The following is a 19148-nucleotide window of genomic DNA, read 5'->3' as shown; positions in this document are numbered from 1 at the left end:
TACTTTTTAATGTACAAATATATATGCAAAGTATGTTATATCCAGTAAAATATGTGGTCAAATTTCTTATGAAATTTATAGCCAACATTAAAAAGGACATACACTGTTACATACAATGTAAATCTTCTTTAACATAGTATAGAATGCTACTCTATAGAAGTAGACTATTCCGTATTTAAAATTCCGTTTAACATACTTTGGTTGTCTTTCTGAGTATCAGTACTGTTAATGAAAAAAGTTATATCAACTATAAGCTATTAATCGAAGCATGGCTTCACATGCAATAAGTACGTGACGTGAACAGTTTTAATACTGTGACGTTTCTGCGTCATCTACTCCAGAAACACTAGCTTGTTCTAGAACTTCGAGAAGCTTTTGCATTTCCATAGAATCCGACGAATTGTCAAGTGTTCTTTCAAGAGCTCGTACATATGACATACACGTACGTCCTTCGTGATCTAAATTATGTGGATTTGCTTTATGCTGTAATGGTTTAATAAATGTACTGACACATTATATCTTCTTATAATATTTATGTACTATACTGGGATAAAAAGAATCACACACACCCATATCAATAGTTGTGCCATAGCTAAGTTTCCTGTGGCACAAGCCAAATGGAGCGGTGTCCTTAAATCTTCCATACTAACAGACATATTAATATCTTCGTAACTACATCTGGCCAAGCATAATGTAAATGCTCTCATGTCACCCCTGTATTATTTTTCACATATAAGATAAATTAGCTAAGAATTTATTATAATAGCTATAATGCACTGAAATAGAAAAATATTTACCGGCAAACCGAGTCAATAAGCAATTTTCCTAAAGAAATATTTGGATTAATTGGTGGTAAAAAGATTTTGTCTTCATACTTCCATCTGATCCATTGTTCTTTTTCTTCTCTAGAGGAATCTGAAGTCGGTTTTTGCTTCCCATTTAAACAATATTCCCAAACACTATTCGCTATGTCGTTACCGAGAGCTAACATTACGCTTAATTGACCTGCGCTAAAGGTAATAACAGCTATTTTATACTATAAAACAATACATGTGCAACTAAAAATATGGTTTTAGAAATTTATATAATTGTATCAAAATCGAATTATGTGTATATTACTAGTAACATAATTATTTGAATTTACAGAAAATTGTCTATAATAAAATGGTTATCGCACTTACGACCAATCATCTAAATCCAATGACCTAACTTTCGAAATGTGTGAACCTAAATTTCTATGTATTCCTGAGCAATCGATACACATTAATACACCTAAATTTAAACTAGCCCAATCCGGATCTAAAATATTATTAGGAGTATTAAAAAATGTACTACTTCAAAATACTAAATTCGTTGTGGATTTATCACTTACTAGATACTCCACAATCTACACAAGCATCATTCCCTGATACTTTATTTTTTATACAATGCATTTTAAAAGCATCAGTTTCATTTTTTTTGTCGCCGTCACTATTCTGCAAGCTTGAAAGAATCTGTTGCTCTATAGCAGATATCCAACTATCTCTATCTTCAGCATTATTTGCTTCAAAATGCCAAGTCTTATTTTCTAATGAAATTATCGAAAATTCAAAACTATCTTCTGTAAATTAAAATACAAGTTTACTAAATTAGTTTAATTAAAACTAATAATTTCATCTGGTATGTACCTTGAGCATTGGATGATTTGGAACCCTTAGGCGTTTTTCCAGGCACTTTTACAGTTACATATTGTAACAATATTTCTTTACCATTGGTATCATTCATGTAATCCTGAGTAATAAATACTATATAGTATTAGAAGACAAAATTTACTACAACAATAAAAAATATTTAATTTTTAATTTAATAATAATTACGTGTAAACTAGAATGATAAGTTAAACGACCATCTTCCAGCAATGTAACATATTTCTTCTTCCATTCCTTCAATGATTTACTACTGCGTTTAAATAAGTATCCCTGTTTTACAGGTATTTCTCTGCCAACACCCATTTCACCCATATTGTATTTTTCTTTCTTTGATGGTGTAAAAATATTAGATTTTCTCCTAAATTTTCTGCAGTGTAGGCACATAAATGAGTCTATATGTTACTGAATTTGATGAAATTATAGATTTAAACAAAGAATAACTATACCTTATAGTGGTTGGAGTTAAGATTGAAGATCTGAGATCAGTGTGCTGATTTTGTATATTATGAAAATTATCACTTACTGATCCTGAATCATTTTGTGTAGAACTGCTGTGCAGAGATCTAGTATCTTCTTCTTTGTCAGATGTCTGTAGAGAAACCAAACGATTACATACAAATTTTATGTTACTTTTATTAGAGTAAAGTATCTCACATTCAATTTTGATGAATTTCCTGCTTCCGTATCTTTGGCTAGGAGCTGTACGTTTTTGGCAATCATTGGAACAAGATACTTTGTTTCATTATCTGTCACATCTTGTCCGTTACATCGATAATGTTTTGTGGATATATGTTGTATAATTTTTTGACACACTGTAATATTCAGAATACTCTCAAAATAATCATTAAAATCACTGAAGGATAACAATAGTTATAGGAAAAAAAGAATACAACAAATATCAATCGAAAAAGTTTAATTCTTTTGCATGCAAGTGATTATGCTATAAGTTATCATTTTAACAAAATATTAAACACTAATATTAATGTTACCATACTTACCATCTTGAAATACTCTTTCAACGTTTAAACCATAAATAGCACATGTTTCATAATAAGGACACCTTAGATCACATGCCAACTTTCGAGGTCTAACATCTTTTATAACTCGGGGATTAGAATCGTTAATTGAATCTAGATAATATGAAAAAAAGAATATATATATTATGTAATACTAAATTACTTTGTATATGTTAGGGCATATAAACGAATCATACTATAAAGTATATTTTATACAAATAAACAAAATGCTCGATTTACCTTGCACTCCTACAAGTATTTTTGGTACTTCTGACATATTTCGAAATGAACACATTCTATTATAGAAACTGCAAACTATTGAGAAACTTTCCTCATTCTCTAAACTAAATACAAGTAATAAAGCATCTATCCAAGCAGAAAACTGAAATAAGTGATATCTGGGTTAAATACTGAAACAATGTTATCAAATGATACGTACGATACATATGATACATATGTATGTGGATACATTGATTAATTAAGATAATATGTATTTTTTATGTACTTGTGATTCTGGTACTCCACCCTCATCTCTAATTAATAAAAGATAGCTTTGATCATTGATAAAGACTTCTTTCTTAAAACGACCACCTTCTGGAGATTCTTCGTGCATAAATGAACCAGTCAGATATCTATGAACTAAAGCGGATTTTCCTGAATCAGACGAACCGATGATTCCTAAATGTAATTCTGGCACATCTCTAGCCAATGTCCATTCATGACTATTAACGAACGAATCTATAATATAGAATGATTTAAGAAAGGAAAAATAAATGAGAAAATAAAAAAATATATAAATGCTTTTTAAAATTTTATTACATATTGTACCTTCGATTGCAACAACATGTTCGCGAATCTGTTTTGCAATATGTGTGTCAGATATTAGATCTATTAAGTCGTAAATAGCATATATCGACGGATGCACACTTTCGAAACGTTGTATTTCTTGTCGGATCGCAAGGGAATGATCGTGTCCGCTCTGCTCAGTTGTCATTTTCTTGAAATCACTTTAATTTACTTTTTACAAGATCACATTACAAATACAGCCTTGAACTGCATTGCGTGGGTGTCGTCAACGATTAAAATTGTTTTCACATGATTCTGTGTTCTGTAACTTATCTGTTATCACGTAACACATGTCAAATTCGAATATTTATCAACATTATTGGCTCGGCCGAACAGGTTATCTAGTACACTGCTGTAGAAAGCAACCCCGCCTTCTGGGAGACAATAAAATCAGTTTTTCTTATCAAACTGCCAACGTAAAATTATGTAAATTTATATCTTTCAATTAGATTTCTAAACGGGGTAAACCTTCCAAATGCCAGAAATACGTCATTAGAATACTTCTTTTTACATGAAGTAACTATGAAATTTCATCTTTCTAGTGTTATAGATCAGTCGCCTAAAGTACGATGGATGGCTTACATTGCCAACCAATAAATGTTAGGTCCCGTTACTGACTGCAACTGCATGTAATTTGCATCTCTATGCATATGGTTTTTTTATGTAATATATTAACATTTAAAATTGAGTAAAATGATTTAAATACAAATGAAATTTTGAGTTTATAATATATTTTAATTGAATTTTTTACGAAAATGTATAATAATTGAATTTATATGTTTAAGATAAAAATAGATGTAACTGGACAAGTTTAATTACTATTCAGAACACATTAATAACAGCGTATTTAAGTACTCTTTTATTGTATGTGCTGTATGCATTGTGCTTCTTAAAATAATTGTGTTTATACCAAAATTAAAAATAAGAATATATTAATATAGATCGATTTATTATTATATTAAAAATGTTATTGTTCATTTAAGTTAAGGGATATATTGCACCACTTTAATTTATTTAATGTATATAATTTATTGAATTCTTAATTTATTTAATTTACACAGAAACATGAGTACCACACAAATGAATGATGATATTTATGATGGGTATAACGATTATCCATCAGTATATAGTATTAAGGATCTCGAGCAAGATGAATTTTTTCATGAAGCTCTTAGTACAAGTTATGGAAGGAGATCACTTGTAAGTAATAATAAGTAGTATGTAAATAATTAGAAATGTATTTTAGAATCGTTGAAGATATTTATTAAGTACTATAAAAACATTGTTTTTCTATATGTTAGTTTACCCCAAAAGTACCTGGAACTGCTATGCGTTTGGGTACATCAACTGGTGTAAGTGATTTTAACAGTGTATCCATGCAATAATATAACAGTATTATAATTATTTTTAATGTTTTGTAGTTTCATAGGTCTGGTACTAGTGTATCTGGACGTCCAACTACTAGTGGAATTCGTCCAATGACTGCAGTCAGAGGTGCTGGTTATACCAGTAGCAGTCGTCAAACTTTTGATCCACTCAATATGGGAAATACTGTTAAAGGAGCTGCACCACCTTTAGAAAGTGGAAAAGAGGATACGTAAGATCCTTATAAATTAATTACTTAATGCGTATTTAAACTTCAAAAGGAAATGTTATCATTTTATTTTTACAGACCAGAAGAGAAGATAAGAGTAGCTGAAAGGAAGATAATGGAATTAATAGAAAGCTCAGTAGAGGCAGCATATGAAAATAATATGAGAATTGCTCTAGAAAGAGCTAGGGAAGCATCTTCACGAGAAAGAGCTTTAATTCGTTTACAAGAACAGGCAGGACTCAGCGACAACCATAATGTAGACTTAACATTTGCTGTATGGATTAAGTTTTTTTACGAATTTGAAAAAAAGAGATTAAATATATTAAATATATAATTTTTTAGGTTATTTTTAATTTAGCGACTCAGTATACCAATAATAATATGTTTACCGAAGCCATTGCTACTTATCAAGCCATAACAAGGAATAGAATGTTCAGTAACAGTGCTAGGCTTAAAGTGAATATGGGAAATATATATGTTAAAATGGGACAGTTGTCTCAAGCAATTAAAATGTATAGAATGGCATATGATCAAGCTCCAGCTGCTCATAAAGATTTAAGGTAATGAAATAATAGTATCTATTAACGTAAATTATTGAACAGTTATGTCTAAATTTTCATATTTATTATGTACACTAATATTGATTCAATAAATAATTCACAGAATAAAAATAATGCATAATATTGGAATGTTATTTGTGCAAATGGGTCGTTTGGAAGAAGCTGCTAATAGTTTTGAGTGGGTTATGAAAGAAAGAGCTGAATTTAAAGCGGGGTTGCATGCTGTTTTGTGTCATTTTGCATTATCTCATAGGGATAAAATGAAAAGAGCATTTTTAGAATTACTAGAAGTTCAGCTTAACATAGATCAGGAGGACAGATATAGTATAAGTACAGTGAGTTGGGCATATTTATGAATATCATAATGTAAACAGTATTGTTTTGCCTATTGCCCATATTTAATAACGAAACAAGTATTTATTTTCTATTCTAAAGTACACTAAAAAAAAACAAATCTTTAATTGTCAAACTATTCACTTTAAGCACTTTTATGTAGTAACTGGAAATTATGATTCTGTTAATAATAAATCACTGAGCACTGAACACAATATGAAATATTTACTGTATTCTATGTTGAAATGTTATTCATATATTTTACAGGATGATGTGACTTCTAATATATTAAATGAGATTTTAAAAAATGATGATTTATCTAAATTAGAAAAAGAATTGAAATCAGAAGCTGAAAGAACTATACTGTACGCGGCTAAATTAATAGCACCTGTTATTGAAGACACACTTACAGCTGGATTCGCTTGGTAAAGTTTTAAAAATATAAATCTGTATACTGTTTATTATTGCGTTCTATTATATTTATTATAAATACGTTTTTTAAAGGTGTGTAGATGCTATAAAATCTTCAGCTTATGGACCTCTGGCCGCTGATTTGGAGATAAATAAAGCTATGGTGTTCTTACATAACAGAGAAACACAACTTGCTATTGATACCTTAAAAGTATTTGAAAACCGAGAAAGTAAAGCTAATAGTGCAGCTGCGACCATGCTTTCATTTATTTACTTTTTAGTAAGTTGTTGTTTTTAGTAAGTCCATTTTTTTGAGGGAAACACAAACGATTGTTACATAATTTATAGCAAGGAGATTATGAACAAGCAGAAAGATGCGGAGAAATTGCACGAAATACAGATAGTTACAATGCAGCAGCGTATGTAAATTTGTCAGCTTGTGCAATCAGAAAGGGTGAATTCCAGATAGCTAGAGAGCTTCTCTTGTGTGCATTGGATACAGATGCCAGTCACGTGCAGGCTCTGTATAACCTAGGTAATTTTTAATAACAGACACAAATTTACTTATTAAGTAGTGAATAAAAATTTAATCAATAGGATTAGTCTATAAAAAGCAGAGCATGTATGAAGAAGCTCTGGAATGTTTTTGGAAGGTTCGTAATATGGTCAGACACGACCCACAAACATTATACCAACTTGGACATTTGCATCAACTTATGAACGACGTAGACCAAGCTGCGGAATGGTACAACGATTTAGTGAAATATATATATTCTTTATATTAGTTCGTTAAGAATATATAGTATTAAACGTTATTTTGAAATATGTTAGGTACAATCAATTACTTGGTATCATACCATCTGATCCTGGAGTGTTACAAAAATTAGGCGAAATGTATGATGCTGCTGGTGATAAACAGCAAGCATATCAATTTTATAGTGATGTAAGTTGGTTTATTGTATTTCACCATGTCTCACACAGTCATTAAATGTTTATTCTGTAGTCTTATAGATATTTTCCTGCAAATTTCGAAGTAATTGACTGGCTTGGATCATACTTTGTATCAATGCAGGTAAAGATTTTAATCTGCATTTTTTAATATGAGTACACAAAATGCAAGTGATACATTTCAGGTAGCTGAGAAAGCATTGATATACTTCAAGAAAGCAGTAGAGTTAGCTCCCGATGAGCCAAGGTGGAGATTGCTTGTCGCTGCGTGCTTGAGGCGGACCGGTCAATTTCACAAAGCTCTACTGGAGTATCAAGATATCCATGAGAAGTTTCCTGATAACGTTGAATGTTTGAAGTTTTTAATTCGATTATGTAGCGATCTTGGCTTAAAAGAGGCACAATTGTATGCAACAGAGTTAAAACGCGTTGAAAAGGCAAAGGAAATAAAAGATAGACAAGGTTCAGCAAGGCCAGGTATTCTTCACATACATTTAAATGCATATCAAATGTATCAAACGAATGCAATCATATTTGCTTTTAGGTTCAAGAAGAAGTAATAGCGGGGCATCATCACGGACTGGTTCCGGAATGAGTATATTATCAGATCATAGATCAAGTCCTGTTCTTGGTAGAAAAGATAATCAAGGTTTAAGTAGTGCTGGTATTTCGAGATCTAATCGAATATCTACAGCTGAGAATTATGCAGAAGTAACAGCTGATTCAAATGATCGAACAGGTATGTGTTAATAAAAAAATTCAAAATTATTATACAAGATATTCACTTACATATCATGTACATATCATATCACATACATAATCACTACATTCTTAAGTTATAAGTATGTATCTCTTCTTCTCTACATTTTCATAGCCATTTTACAATATTGATGAGAATTATTCAGAATGTTCAATCTTTATATAAAATATGTTTATTTATATTCTCTTTATAAGCGTCAAACATTTGATACTTATCGACGCTTTAGAATTGCGTAGCTTTATTTCAAATGAGCATTAACAAGAATGATCTATGGATGATGGTTGTACAGCACTAATGGATTGAACAGATGATAGATGAGTCTGGCTATTTTGAACAGCCTATTCCCGCGCTGTCTGTAATAGTACCTCTCAGACTTGTACTTATAATCATTAATTTATTTCAAATTACATGTAATAGCACAGTAGATAACGCGACCAGTTCACTTTTAAGCGCAATATACATATCAAGCATTTTGTGTAGGTACTCCATATGTAGATCCAATAGGTCCTTTACCCACTCGCCCTATGACATCCGCTGGAAAAAGGGATGACGATTTCGGAGATGAAGAACTTGGCGATGACCTTTTACCGGAATAACGTGAATATATTATTTCCTTCTTCTATATTAGAATTCTGTATACTGTACTATCTTCATTAATGTAGTAAAGTCATATTACAATTGAAATCTATCTTTATAACATTGGGCGCTTAAACGCGTTCCAATTTTATAACTATCAAATTATTTTACAAAGAAATCGAAATGTATAGTATTTTGACACATTTCTTTGCGCACGAATAAATTGATTAATACTTTCAATATCAATTATTAATTTTACATTAATGAACTATGTTGAAAGTAGCAATATTATCTTTTAACAAGTTTACCGAAGAAAAAGAAATATACACTTCTGCACGCGAGTTTCAATATATTCACGAAGTGTAGACGTAAATCACGCCTTCTTTATTTACCATTTCGAAGTGTAAGATAGTTCTCTATAGTATGATGCCATACATTATAAAGCCACGAGGGTCGGCCGATTGTAACAATCTAAATTTAAACACGCTGGCCAATTTAATCAAACTCCATTCAGCCTATGTAGTTTAGGAGACGGATGTTATTTTATTGCAGCTATATTCAAACTCCATTCAACAGGCATAATGTGAGCCCGTAGGAGCTTTTGGGATATATCCCGTTCGGCTCCAGGGCTTATTTAATTTACAATAAATATTCTACTCATTGATTGCATGTAATTAATCAAACCTTTAATCCTTATTTGATTGGTCTATATCCAAATAAATTTTTTCTAGCTCTCTCCTATCGTACACAGTATAAGTTTAAGGAATTAAAGTTAGATAAAATGGTTTAAAAAAGATTACATTACTCAAGATAATAATTCTGTGATCCTCGCTTTCATTTGACTCTCAATGACAGTTATAATCATGTGATATTATAAAAGTATGTATACAATATAGATACAACTCCAGAGTACCATCATTAACATAATAAACATAGACATAAAAAGTTTTATATATACTCCAGGACCTTTGGTATGGAGTGGGGATTCAGGAGGCGATATTGCAACATCCGTGCGGACATCACAAAGTATCATTCTTTATCTTATAAGTTTCAAAAAAAAAAAAAAGAAAAGTTATCACTGGAGAGTAAAAGAGGGATGAAAAGGATTACAAGTGTAAAATTCCAGGGTGGCACGCCTCCGGGTCCTTGTCACCGTTTACGTCTGGATTCTGACTCCCAATCACGTAGTAGCGATGCACGCGATATTACAGGAGTAGCGTGTGCGTTCTGATACATACCTATGTACTTACATGCGATGAGACTGGACTCGTGTGCTGGCACGCGCGGTTGTTAGGTGTGTGTGTGTCGCGCGGGGAGAGGCGCGCGCGCACGTAATACGCACTGATACGGTTCCACGGCAGTGGGGAAGGCGACGATCCGGAGGCACGACCGACCGACCAGTTGCTCCTCTGCGACCGAGTAAATTTTACGTTATTTCACCCACGTGCTCGCATGTGTGCGTGTTCTGTCACGTACGTCTCTCTGTGGAGAAACATTGCAGTCATTGACCGGTAACTGGACCGAGTATATAGGAAGAATAGAGGAAGATCAGAGCTTGAAGCGATCGCGGAGTCAGCAGTCGTACGTAGAAAGTGTAGGGTGAGCTTGTGTTTTTCATTTCCGTAGACACGGGGGTTCCCGCGTCTCTACGCGCTCTTCGATGCCGATCAATGGAAAATTATCTCATCCGATTGCGTCGTCGTCGGTCCGTTGTCGATCCCGCAAATCGGATAGTTTGACAAACATTCCGGGAAACCGAGCCGGGATGTGTCGGTGTCGTTATCGCGGCGACTGCTGGATCGGAACGTAGAGCCGCGCGGTTCGGCTGTTTACATTGTTGACTTGACCACGTGGGTCCTTGAAATGTTAAGCAGTAAGTGTTGTTATCGGTTGATCCGCGTGCGCACTGTCCCTGCGAATGAGGGAACGATTGTAATATGCAAAGTTTCCTCGACTTTTTGACACAGAAATTATCATAGCCGCCTTCTCCTCTTGCTTTTCCATATTCATATACGTCTTAGACTTTCCTACTTGCGATTGCATTAATTTTTCGCCTTTGTGACTCGTTAGGCGGCTAACCGCTGAATGAAAACACTGGCCAGACTTAATGACCAATTTAACGGGAACTTTTATCGTTTTCCTGCGATTTTGTAACTTGCAATTGTAAACGTAACCGTTGGACGAGTTACGATTATCGTGTAATCGTTCCATACTCCACTTGCGTCATCGGTCATTTCTTCGGGGGTAAAAATCGGTCGGTTATCTCCGACAGTCATGCTGCGTGGAGACCGTCTCGATCTACTTACCGCGTATCAAACTTCGGGGGATCGGCTTGGAAAGACGCGGTTGACAGCTGTCTTTCAGGAAACACGTGCTTCTGAACGTGTTCGGATCCAGTGATCTCATCCGTAATTATTGCTCGCGGTTAGAACCGCTGTTGAGCGATCCGTGTCGGGAGAATTGTTGTCGCTGAACCAACAACGAAATTCTGAACGAATCGATCCCTCTGTTGCGCCTTATCGCGGTACGCTGTTTAAGAACGATCATTAATCAACGACATCCAAATTGTCGAAAATGCCCGATAATGGATACCCGCGATCAATTTTAGGATCGATCCAGGTGGAAAATTCATGGGACCACCAGGCTCGGGGGAATTCTATTCGATTAAGGTTTATTCGAGACCTTGGTGATAATGGTCTCGTAATTCACGGAAGCTCCATAATTCATGCGTTAAAGATCATACATAACCGGCGCGCGCTTCTGACGAAGGGGTAATACATTATCGTGCGTGAAAAGCGCATTCGGTGAAATATCGCACGCGAATCCAATTTTCTTGAAGATCGAACCGGACCACTAGTTTATCCTTGGTAATTGTTCGTATGTAGTTCGTAGCTGCTTTCGCTTGCACCACGTTTCTTAATTCTGCAGCTTGATACCGTGAGGAATCTGAACAGTGAGATAATCGATCGTGATAGATAAAACAGGCGACTGAAAGGACCCCGATGAAAAAGGACGATGCTAAGTCATTTCGGAAGTAGAAGGCGTCTTTCGAAACACGTCAACCGTTGGCGACATGTGCTAGTATTGTACTGCGGATTAGAATCATCATATCGGGTCAAGTGGCTGAATTATCCTGGTTGACGTTTTGCACCTTCCAATTGATTTTAATAGTCTCTGATGACTCGAAAGAATGTTCTAGCGACATTTCGCGGTGCCTCTATCGCGATGCTCGACCATGAAAACTCTCTAACGGCCACGAATTCGATCGATTGCCAATTAATATAACCCGCTATTTCCATTCGGTTCGGGGACCATGATTCGAGGACAATTGAATCTTTATGCGTGCGAGTGCCCGGTGATCGTGTGCAATTTCAGACGAGTCCGCGGCAAATTGTCCCGAACGAGAGCAGTCGCAGACGCGCAAGCTTGCCGAGCCACTTTCCGTCGATCATGTGCAAGGTTCTCTTCGATAATTACACGCATTCTTAACACATTGTTGACCGGTTACAAGTTAACTCGTCAAGTGTTTGCACTCGCATTAGCTATTTCAATGTTTGAAAGGCAGGACAATATAAAATATTGTAAAAGCAACATGTTCAAAGTTACATAATAGATATGTCCAAAGATTCATTTCAATTCATTATGTATATATTGAAGTTTATTTACATTGTTTCACTTTCATATTTAATTATGAAATAATAACCGGTGACATGGGATAGCTTCTGCGTAAAATTGCCGGTTAACAATGTGCTAAAATTCGCGCCACACATTATTCCTCATGAGTGGCTGGAGAATTGTTCATTTCAAATGATTACAATTTAAACACTTAATGAGACCCAGTCCTATTGAAAAGTAAAACCGGCGGGAGGTATGCGGGAGCCGCGTCCCGTTGCGCGGGCGAACCCTTCTCCTCGAACCAGTTTGTCAACTTTTCTGAACCTGGCGGTCAGCTGCTGCGAGGCCGGATTTTTGTAATCGCCAAGTGCATTTGACTTGCAAAACTGAATTTTCTTCGTTGACTTTTTTCCTCGTAGACGTGTCTAGCAATTTTTGTAGCGAGCGGCGATCGCAATCTCGTTTCCTTTTAATCAAGATGATTCACCGTCTAATCACGCGGATTGATACCGGCCGTTATTGATGTTATCCAAAAGTTCTTACTTTGCCTAATTGCCGGTGAACTTGTGCGCAAAATCGACATTTTACGGCGATTACAGATGCGCTTGCGTATTTTCGTTTCCTGCATGCGGGTGTTTAGCGTGCACGGGGAACCCGCCGTCCAAAAAACGCTGTCGAGGATGATGCCCGTCCGATCGGGATGCGGATCAGGTGATTTGCATGCTCTCGATTCGGAGGAGTGACTGGTGCGCGATGAACGCGAAAGCTTTCGCACTCATGGATTTTTCTTGAGTTCCGGCGTGCAGTGCTGCCGCCATCGTTGTAGTGTTCTGCAAGATTTCGTGGTTTTAATCGGACTCGGCGTAGAGCGATGTATCGACGGAACGTTAATTAAAGGATACGTGAGAGTATAGCGAGTTACAAGTTAGGTATGAATAACTTGGTTCTTTTACATTGAAAACAGTTTGCGTCTGTGGCCCGAACGTTGAACCAGTTTGTTGATATTCTCGGAGACCAACGAACTTTTTTATTAAATTATCGAAGAAGTTACGTTATCGGGCCAACTAACAAGAGTAGATACTCGATTAATATTGTTTATTTAGAAATATGTAGCGCAGCTTTCGTTATCTTACATACGAAACGTTTATGTTTACTTATCAGTTTATTATGCAATGGTACTTACATATGTATTACAGTAGTTACTCCAGTGCACGTTGCGTTAACAGACATTTATTATGCGAGCGAATCAAACCGGTAGTATGTTCCAACATTTATCGATGTAGAATCTACAAGACAAAGCACTGACGAATACGAAAGCAACAAGATTAGAAGAGACGTGAATGAAAATCGCGAAAAGAAGAATGTACCTGTCTAACGATACCATTTACCGCGTACATAAATGAAATTTTTAGTTTCTTCCCAAGTCTAAGTTATTCGATGTTCTCGGTTTATCTGAATAGTCACCGTCCCGGTCAAGCCGATTAATCGAAGTTCCACGCCGCGATAGTCGGTGACCTATAGGGCATCAAGTACATGCCTCCAATTACGCCTGTCAATCATCCGTAGGTTTTCGTAAATCCTGAGGATAATCTGGAGCATCGATGTTCGCTTTCTCGTGGTCGATAGAGTTCGCGCGATACGCGTGTATTGGGACTTGTTTGTAATATTTTTCCTCCATCGCCTGTCTAATCGGAAGACCGAAGACCGTTCCACCGCGATGAAAAATCAGGGTCATGAGCTGCGACATTCTTCGAGACGGGGATATCGGCGTCGCGTATGACCGCGCGCGGTCTCGGTCGAAGTAGTACCGCGACGCGTTATTAGTCAAGCTGTACGTAGATGACTGAGCTGCTATAGCGGTGTCACACGTAATCGGCCGACAATTATGCACTCGATTTATATATACGAGAAATGCGCAAATAGCGGGGCTCGACGTGCCCTCCGCGATGCTATAACTCACTAGCAACGATTGCGCCGCGTTATCTCGTGTTATAAAATTCCATGGACTTTCGACTTTTCATTTAATAGTTTGCCGCTAATTATCGCGTCTCGCCGAATGTCGGATGAGAAAGAGGGAGGAAGGACGTAAGGGCGGGAGGAAGAGGGAGACAGGGAGAAAGAGAGCGGATAGAGGGAAAAATAAATAACTCGGAAATATTAAGCGTTCCGATCTCTTTAACTCGACTTCAGTACGCTTCGACGCGCCTGCCGCGGAACTCACCTCCCGCCTTTATCGCGAACGCTGTCACGATTCATACACGCTGGTCATTCGAAAAAACTCAATCGGAAGATAATACTTCATATACAAGGTGAGCACGTGCTCCGCGTGAATCAATGGAGTCATCAACAAACGGCTATTTTAGCGGTACGCGACCCTTCGTCTGCCGATCGCCTGGACATTATGGTCTTGGCTTACGAATTCGAACATTAATAATCGAGTGTAAAGATTGTTCGTTGGTCTGTCGAATTGTTTAATTTGATTTGATGTTATAGACAATCGAGAGATCCACGTACTTAGATATGCTCGTCCCGGCAGATCACGCTCTCCATGACGCGATACAGGTATCGCCGCTCGTGCTCTTGGACGACGTTAGGCGGCAAAAGGTAAGCGCACTGATTTATTTGCAAATTATGTAAAACACCATAGTACTAACGAATGCAGGTTTTGTGTTGGCATCAAGAAATGGATTGTCGAAAGTAACTAAGTTTGTGTTCTCCTCGCGTTACATAACAGTGTACTTACATCGAAGCCTATAAGAAGTATTTAGAGACTTGTTGGAATGTAATTAAGAGTTTTTTTTATTATGATCGTTAGGGAAATTTATTCTGAAAGAAGCGAGTGGTATATTGGGATTGTAAAAATAACAGTTTAATTGATTCACGTTTTGAAATATTACTTTTCACTGATTGGATCATTAATATTGTTAATACAGAAGGATCTACTATTTTGTAACTTCTATCGCCATTAAAAAACTTCGTTTTTATCAGGCTTTTAATATTTAGAAACTCATCTTTATTTAATATAGGATTGTTTATACAGTTTAACGTTACATACCCTTTTTATTACCTAACGTTGATACGTAAATGCTTGTATATCATTTCTGGTAACTTTCGTTTGACACTAATCATTTTCTATTTGAAAATATTTAATGACCACACGATTTGATGAAAAGTAAAATTGTTCTTGAGACTTAAACAATATGAGGTGAGAACAATATACATTGTTTTACTAGAAATATTCGACATTAGAAATCAGAAACGGAAGGGAATTATATTGGTATATATATATTTTTTTTTCTTTAGAAAATAATACCATTGTTCTGTAACTTTAAACGTGAAGTTCAACCAGGTATCGGGTTATGTCGATCTAGAGTTAGCACTAATGTCAGAACACTGAAAACAAACGTTTCTAAAAAAGGCGTCTAATAAAACGACTTTTAAGACACTGGTCCGAAGTTAATTCCTTAATCGCTGAAGAATACTACTTCTTCGTTCTTTATAAAACAGTGGCTTTCACTCTCCTATGTCGTAAACCTAATCCTGTTATAAAATATCGTAACATTCTTGATAATAATTATATGGAAGTAAACTCAAGGAATTTCATTGCAGATCGAGCAAAAAGTGGCGGGATTGCAGTTTTCCGTCGCGACCATAAAGAAGATCCAAGATGTGTTCCTATCTGAAATGAACAAGGGGATTCATCAGCAGCCGTCCTCGTTGCAGATGGAAAACACTTATGTTCCAGAACTCCTCGACGGAACAGGTTGTTGTGATAATCTTTATTCCGTAATTTTTTTTCTCTTTCTTTTATGGCCTGATGTTGTTGAGTCGCGCGTAACGTTCGACAATTAGATACCAATTTTTACGAAATGAGATAAGCGTTGATCTTAGGCTATCAAACATATGTTATTATGACACTTTGACGTGGCGTTTTTCCAACAGAGAAGTTTATTGCTTCTTGGTGTGATGGTCGTTAGAATCACTTATGTCCTTTTGGATAATACGGCGATGCACTTCGTGCTCTAGAATCTTATGCTCTCTGTCTTAAAATTGTTTTTAAATTGATTTTCAATGAAATGATCGACGGTTAAGAGATTAATGAAATTTCTTTTATAGAGGAAGGCTTGTATTTGGCCCTGGATCTTGGAGGTACCAACTTCCGGGTGCTTCTGTTGGAGTTGGCGCATGGTAAACCAATACGCGAAGAAGTGAAGAAGTACCATATTAGTTCCGATTTGAGAATGGGCTCGGCAATTCGTCTCTTCGACTATTTGGCCGAATGTGTCAGCGATTTCGTCATCGCGCAGGGTCTTCAGGATGTAGAGCTTCCCCTTGGTAAATTGGTATCGCCGCATATAAGGGTGAATCACACGTGAAACTTCTAATTGCCGCTGTCTACGTTCCCGATGATTTCTCATAAACAATTTCTGTCGATTGTTGAAACTCGAAGACATAAGTTGCTTCTTCTCAAAAAATATTAACGCACAATATAAATGTGTAGTAGTGGATAATGTTTTCAAACACTCGACGGTATCTGTACTCGAGTATCGTGTCTCTTACATTGATTTTAGAATTTCAAGTGGCTGATACTCGATGTTAATCGAGCAGAAATTACACAATCTTACGTATGATCGATCATTCTATAAATGTGGCATGTAGTGTTAAGAAAAATGTGTAATCAGCGAGTTTCCTTTTGTATCGTCTTGCGTGTATGAGTTCTGAAACGGCTGTTGCTTCTTTTATAGGATTCACCTTTTCGTTTCCTATGATTCAACATTCTTTGGACATCGGAATTCTGGTGACTTGGACTAAAACCTTTAATTGTCCTGACACTGTAAACAAGGATGTCGTAAAACTGCTTCGCGACGCTCTGGACCGTCGCGGCGACACCAAAGTAAAGGTTGTAGCCGTTTTGAACGATACCACGGGAACGTTGGTTCAGGGATCAACTTTGGATCCTGATACAGCGATTGGTCTTATATTGGGTACTGGGAGTAACGCTTGCTACCTCGAACGAGCGGATCGTGTCGAGCATTGGGAGACTGAACGACACGGTGAACGTGAGGTAATTCTTCTTTTATCATTATGCCTTGCTACATGTACGAATTGTTGGCTGAATACTATACGAGTCATTTCTGTTGAAGGTTATCATCGATATCGAATGGGGAGCATTTGGTGATAACGGCGTTTTGGATTTCATTAAGACTGAGTATGATCACGAGAACGATGCGAACTCTCTTATCGTAAATTCATTCACGTAAGTAATGAAATTCATAGAAAAATATACACAAAGTAACTTCTGTCCAATAAATTTAGTACCTCTTCTTTTCAACGAACAGGTTTGAAAAATATATTAGTGGAAAATACTTAGGCGAGCTTGTACGAATCGTCCTCGTTAAGTTAACCAAAGAAGGAATGTTATTTACTGGAGATCACACGCCAGGATCTATGCTGATACCGGGCAATCTCACGACTGATTTAGTGTCAGATATTGAACAGTAAGTAGTTTTGAACAAAAGACGTATTAGTTCGTACTTCGATGATATTATTTGTTAATATCCTCTGAATATTATAATGTAGAGACTCTTTGGAGGGTAATGACAGTAATACCATACAAATCTTGAAGAAATTCGGCATCGATCCAGAGGAAGAGGATATACGGATCGTTCAATACGTCTGTGAGATAGTCTCGAATCGCGCGGCTCTCCTTCTAGCGATATGTACGTTTATATTACCTACATGGAAGAAACATTTTTCTACCATAAGCAAAGTCATAAGCCGTATATTATTTAATGTCTAAGGTCTTGCGACTTTATTGAAGCGGATCGATAAGGAGTACGTGACGATTGCTGTGGACGGGTCTTTGTACAAGCATCATCCAAGATTGGAGACCTGGATTAAGCAATACATTTCATTATTAGCTCCTGATCACAAGGTAAAATAATTTGTTACTATCGGTAAAAAATTTGTTTTAGTAATATCGATTAATTCACGGTAATGTGTAGTTCAAGATTAATCACGCCGAAGACGGAAGTGGGAAAGGTGCGGCACTGGTGGCCGCGATCGCGCAAAGGCTCCAAAAAAGAATAGACTAGTACCAACCAAATGTTGCCTGTGCAGCGTATTTACTGTTTGTATTTCTATTTAAATGCAAAAATTCTTTATCTTTTATTATTCGAAATACTCGTCTCGTCCTCTGCAATTCGGAGTCTTGCCTATCCACGTCGTCGAGTAAGATCAATTCGTTCTTACGCTGCTACTGCAAATAATTCTCACGTTGGTTAGGAAGAGAACTCGCATCGATACCTGAGCCTCATCGTAAGTACACAGAATCCAGTAACTTTTGTAAAGTTTTACAGTACTACCTCGTTTAGGTAGATTCGCATGAACCTTGTGTTTATGTAGATGCGACGAATAACAATCCATTTAGACCGCGACGGAAAAAACGTAGCGTGTGTGAGTGTAAGCGTGTGCAGTTTTGAGGGAATAAAAAAACTGAAACAACAACTTTGATCAGTGTTGTGAGGGCGAATATTGTGAGCGAGCAGTTTGTATTCCTACATTAAAGAGTGAAATAAAATTTTGACATGGACCAAAAGAAAAAAAGGAAAGTCAAGAAAATGGAAGCGTCGGCGAATGTATGGAAATCGTGAAACGAAATATTTGTAAAATATGTTGTTATACCTTGCGAATGATTGCAAGGACGTTCGGTTTTTTGTACTAGAGGAACGAGGTTGTTATAATAAAAATTTAAGAGAAAATCTTTTTTGTTCAATCTATTTTATTTCGTCGAGGTATATC

General features: G+C 36.3%; 3 protein-coding genes across 14 annotated transcripts; 2 read left to right on the top strand and 1 right to left on the bottom strand.

Annotated features, from left to right (window-relative positions):
* Nucleotides 1–306: 306 nt before the first annotated feature.
* On the bottom strand, nt 307–3698 carry CenG1A (Centaurin gamma 1A). Its single transcript, XM_031992729.2, has 13 exons — nt 3533–3698; nt 3210–3442; nt 2945–3086; nt 2687–2818; nt 2343–2500; nt 2135–2277; nt 1857–2055; nt 1668–1770; nt 1373–1600; nt 1182–1299; nt 798–1010; nt 570–714; nt 307–483 (listed from the first exon to the last, which is right to left on the bottom strand). Exons 1-13 carry the CDS (start codon nt 3696–3698, stop codon nt 307–309), a joined length of 2157 nt encoding a protein of 718 aa, XP_031848589.1.
* Nucleotides 3699–4028: 330 nt separating this feature from the next.
* On the top strand, nt 4029–9269 carry nompB (intraflagellar transport protein 88-like protein nompB). Of its 6 annotated transcripts, none has more exons than XM_076370390.1 (17): nt 4186–4213; nt 4336–4414; nt 4612–4750; nt 4852–4902; nt 4972–5147; nt 5223–5400; nt 5487–5704; nt 5808–6039; nt 6305–6462; nt 6542–6728; nt 6797–6983; nt 7046–7193; nt 7280–7391; nt 7452–7520; nt 7582–7873; nt 7941–8135; nt 8637–9269. In XM_076370390.1, exons 1-17 carry the CDS (start codon nt 4195–4197, stop codon nt 8750–8752), a joined length of 2556 nt encoding a protein of 851 aa, XP_076226505.1. In that variant the 5' UTR covers nt 4186–4194; the 3' UTR covers nt 8753–9269. The 6 variants fall into 6 exon arrangements, with proteins under 6 accessions (XP_031848585.1, XP_031848587.1, XP_076226505.1 ...); XM_031992724.2 differs by having other exon boundaries at nt 5223–5418; nt 8637–9268; XM_031992725.2 differs by lacking the exons at nt 4186–4213; nt 4336–4414 and adding an exon at nt 4029–4179 and having other exon boundaries at nt 5223–5418; nt 8637–9267.
* A 798-nt stretch (nt 9270–10067) lies between these two features.
* LOC116434024 (hexokinase-2) lies at nt 10068–19108 on the top strand. Of its 7 annotated transcripts, XR_012999304.1 has the most exons (11): nt 14450–14656; nt 14841–14951; nt 15957–16110; nt 16464–16682; nt 17093–17412; nt 17492–17604; nt 17687–17845; nt 17928–18067; nt 18149–18282; nt 18353–18665; nt 18753–19108. XR_012999304.1 is itself a non-coding variant. In XM_076370401.1 (10 exons), exons 2-10 carry the CDS (start codon nt 14868–14870, stop codon nt 18440–18442), a joined length of 1413 nt encoding a protein of 470 aa, XP_076226516.1. In that variant the 5' UTR covers nt 10068–10313; nt 14841–14867; the 3' UTR covers nt 18443–19108. The 7 variants fall into 7 exon arrangements, 6 of the variants coding, with proteins under 6 accessions (XP_076226516.1, XP_076226514.1, XP_076226513.1 ...); XM_076370401.1 differs by lacking the exon at nt 14450–14656 and adding an exon at nt 10068–10313 and having other exon boundaries at nt 18353–19108; XM_076370399.1 differs by lacking the exon at nt 14450–14656 and adding an exon at nt 10068–10326 and having other exon boundaries at nt 18353–19108.
* The last annotated feature ends 40 nt before the right edge of the window (nt 19109–19148 follow it).

The sequence above is a fragment of the Nomia melanderi genome, chromosome 9 (assembly GCF_051020985.1).
Source record: "Nomia melanderi isolate GNS246 chromosome 9, iyNomMela1, whole genome shotgun sequence".
In the NCBI taxonomy this organism is placed as follows: domain Eukaryota; kingdom Metazoa; phylum Arthropoda; class Insecta; order Hymenoptera; family Halictidae; genus Nomia; species Nomia melanderi.
This window is presented reverse-complemented; position numbering and strand designations above follow the sequence as displayed.

What these genes read in the sequence shown, in the direction of transcription:
- CenG1A (XM_031992729.2), bottom strand. Translation starts at nt 3,698, where the DNA reads ATGACAACTGAGCAGAGCGGACACGATCATTCCCTTGCGATCCGACAA. An exon ending in GTGGAGTACCAGAATCACAA is followed by an intron (nt 3,087 to 3,209) that starts GTACATAAAAAA and finishes CACTTATTTCAG; the next exon opens with TTTTCTGCTTGGATAGATGC. An exon ending in CTTATTGACTCGGTTTGCCG is followed by an intron (nt 715 to 797) that starts GTAAATATTTTT and finishes AAAATAATACAG; the next exon opens with GGGTGACATGAGAGCATTTA.
- nompB (XM_031992724.2), top strand. An exon ending in GAAAGTGGAAAAGAGGATAC is followed by an intron (nt 5,148 to 5,222) that starts GTAAGATCCTTA and finishes TTATTTTTACAG; the next exon opens with ACCAGAAGAGAAGATAAGAG. An exon ending in GCAGGCTCTGTATAACCTAG is followed by an intron (nt 6,984 to 7,045) that starts GTAATTTTTAAT and finishes TTTAATCAATAG; the next exon opens with GATTAGTCTATAAAAAGCAG.
- LOC116434024 (XM_076370401.1), top strand. Translation starts at nt 14,868, where the DNA reads ATGCTCGTCCCGGCAGATCACGCTCTCCATGACGCGATACAGGTATCG. An exon ending in AACGACACGGTGAACGTGAG is followed by an intron (nt 17,413 to 17,491) that starts GTAATTCTTCTT and finishes TTTCTGTTGAAG; the next exon opens with GTTATCATCGATATCGAATG. An exon ending in TATTAGCTCCTGATCACAAG is followed by an intron (nt 18,283 to 18,352) that starts GTAAAATAATTT and finishes GGTAATGTGTAG; the next exon opens with TTCAAGATTAATCACGCCGA.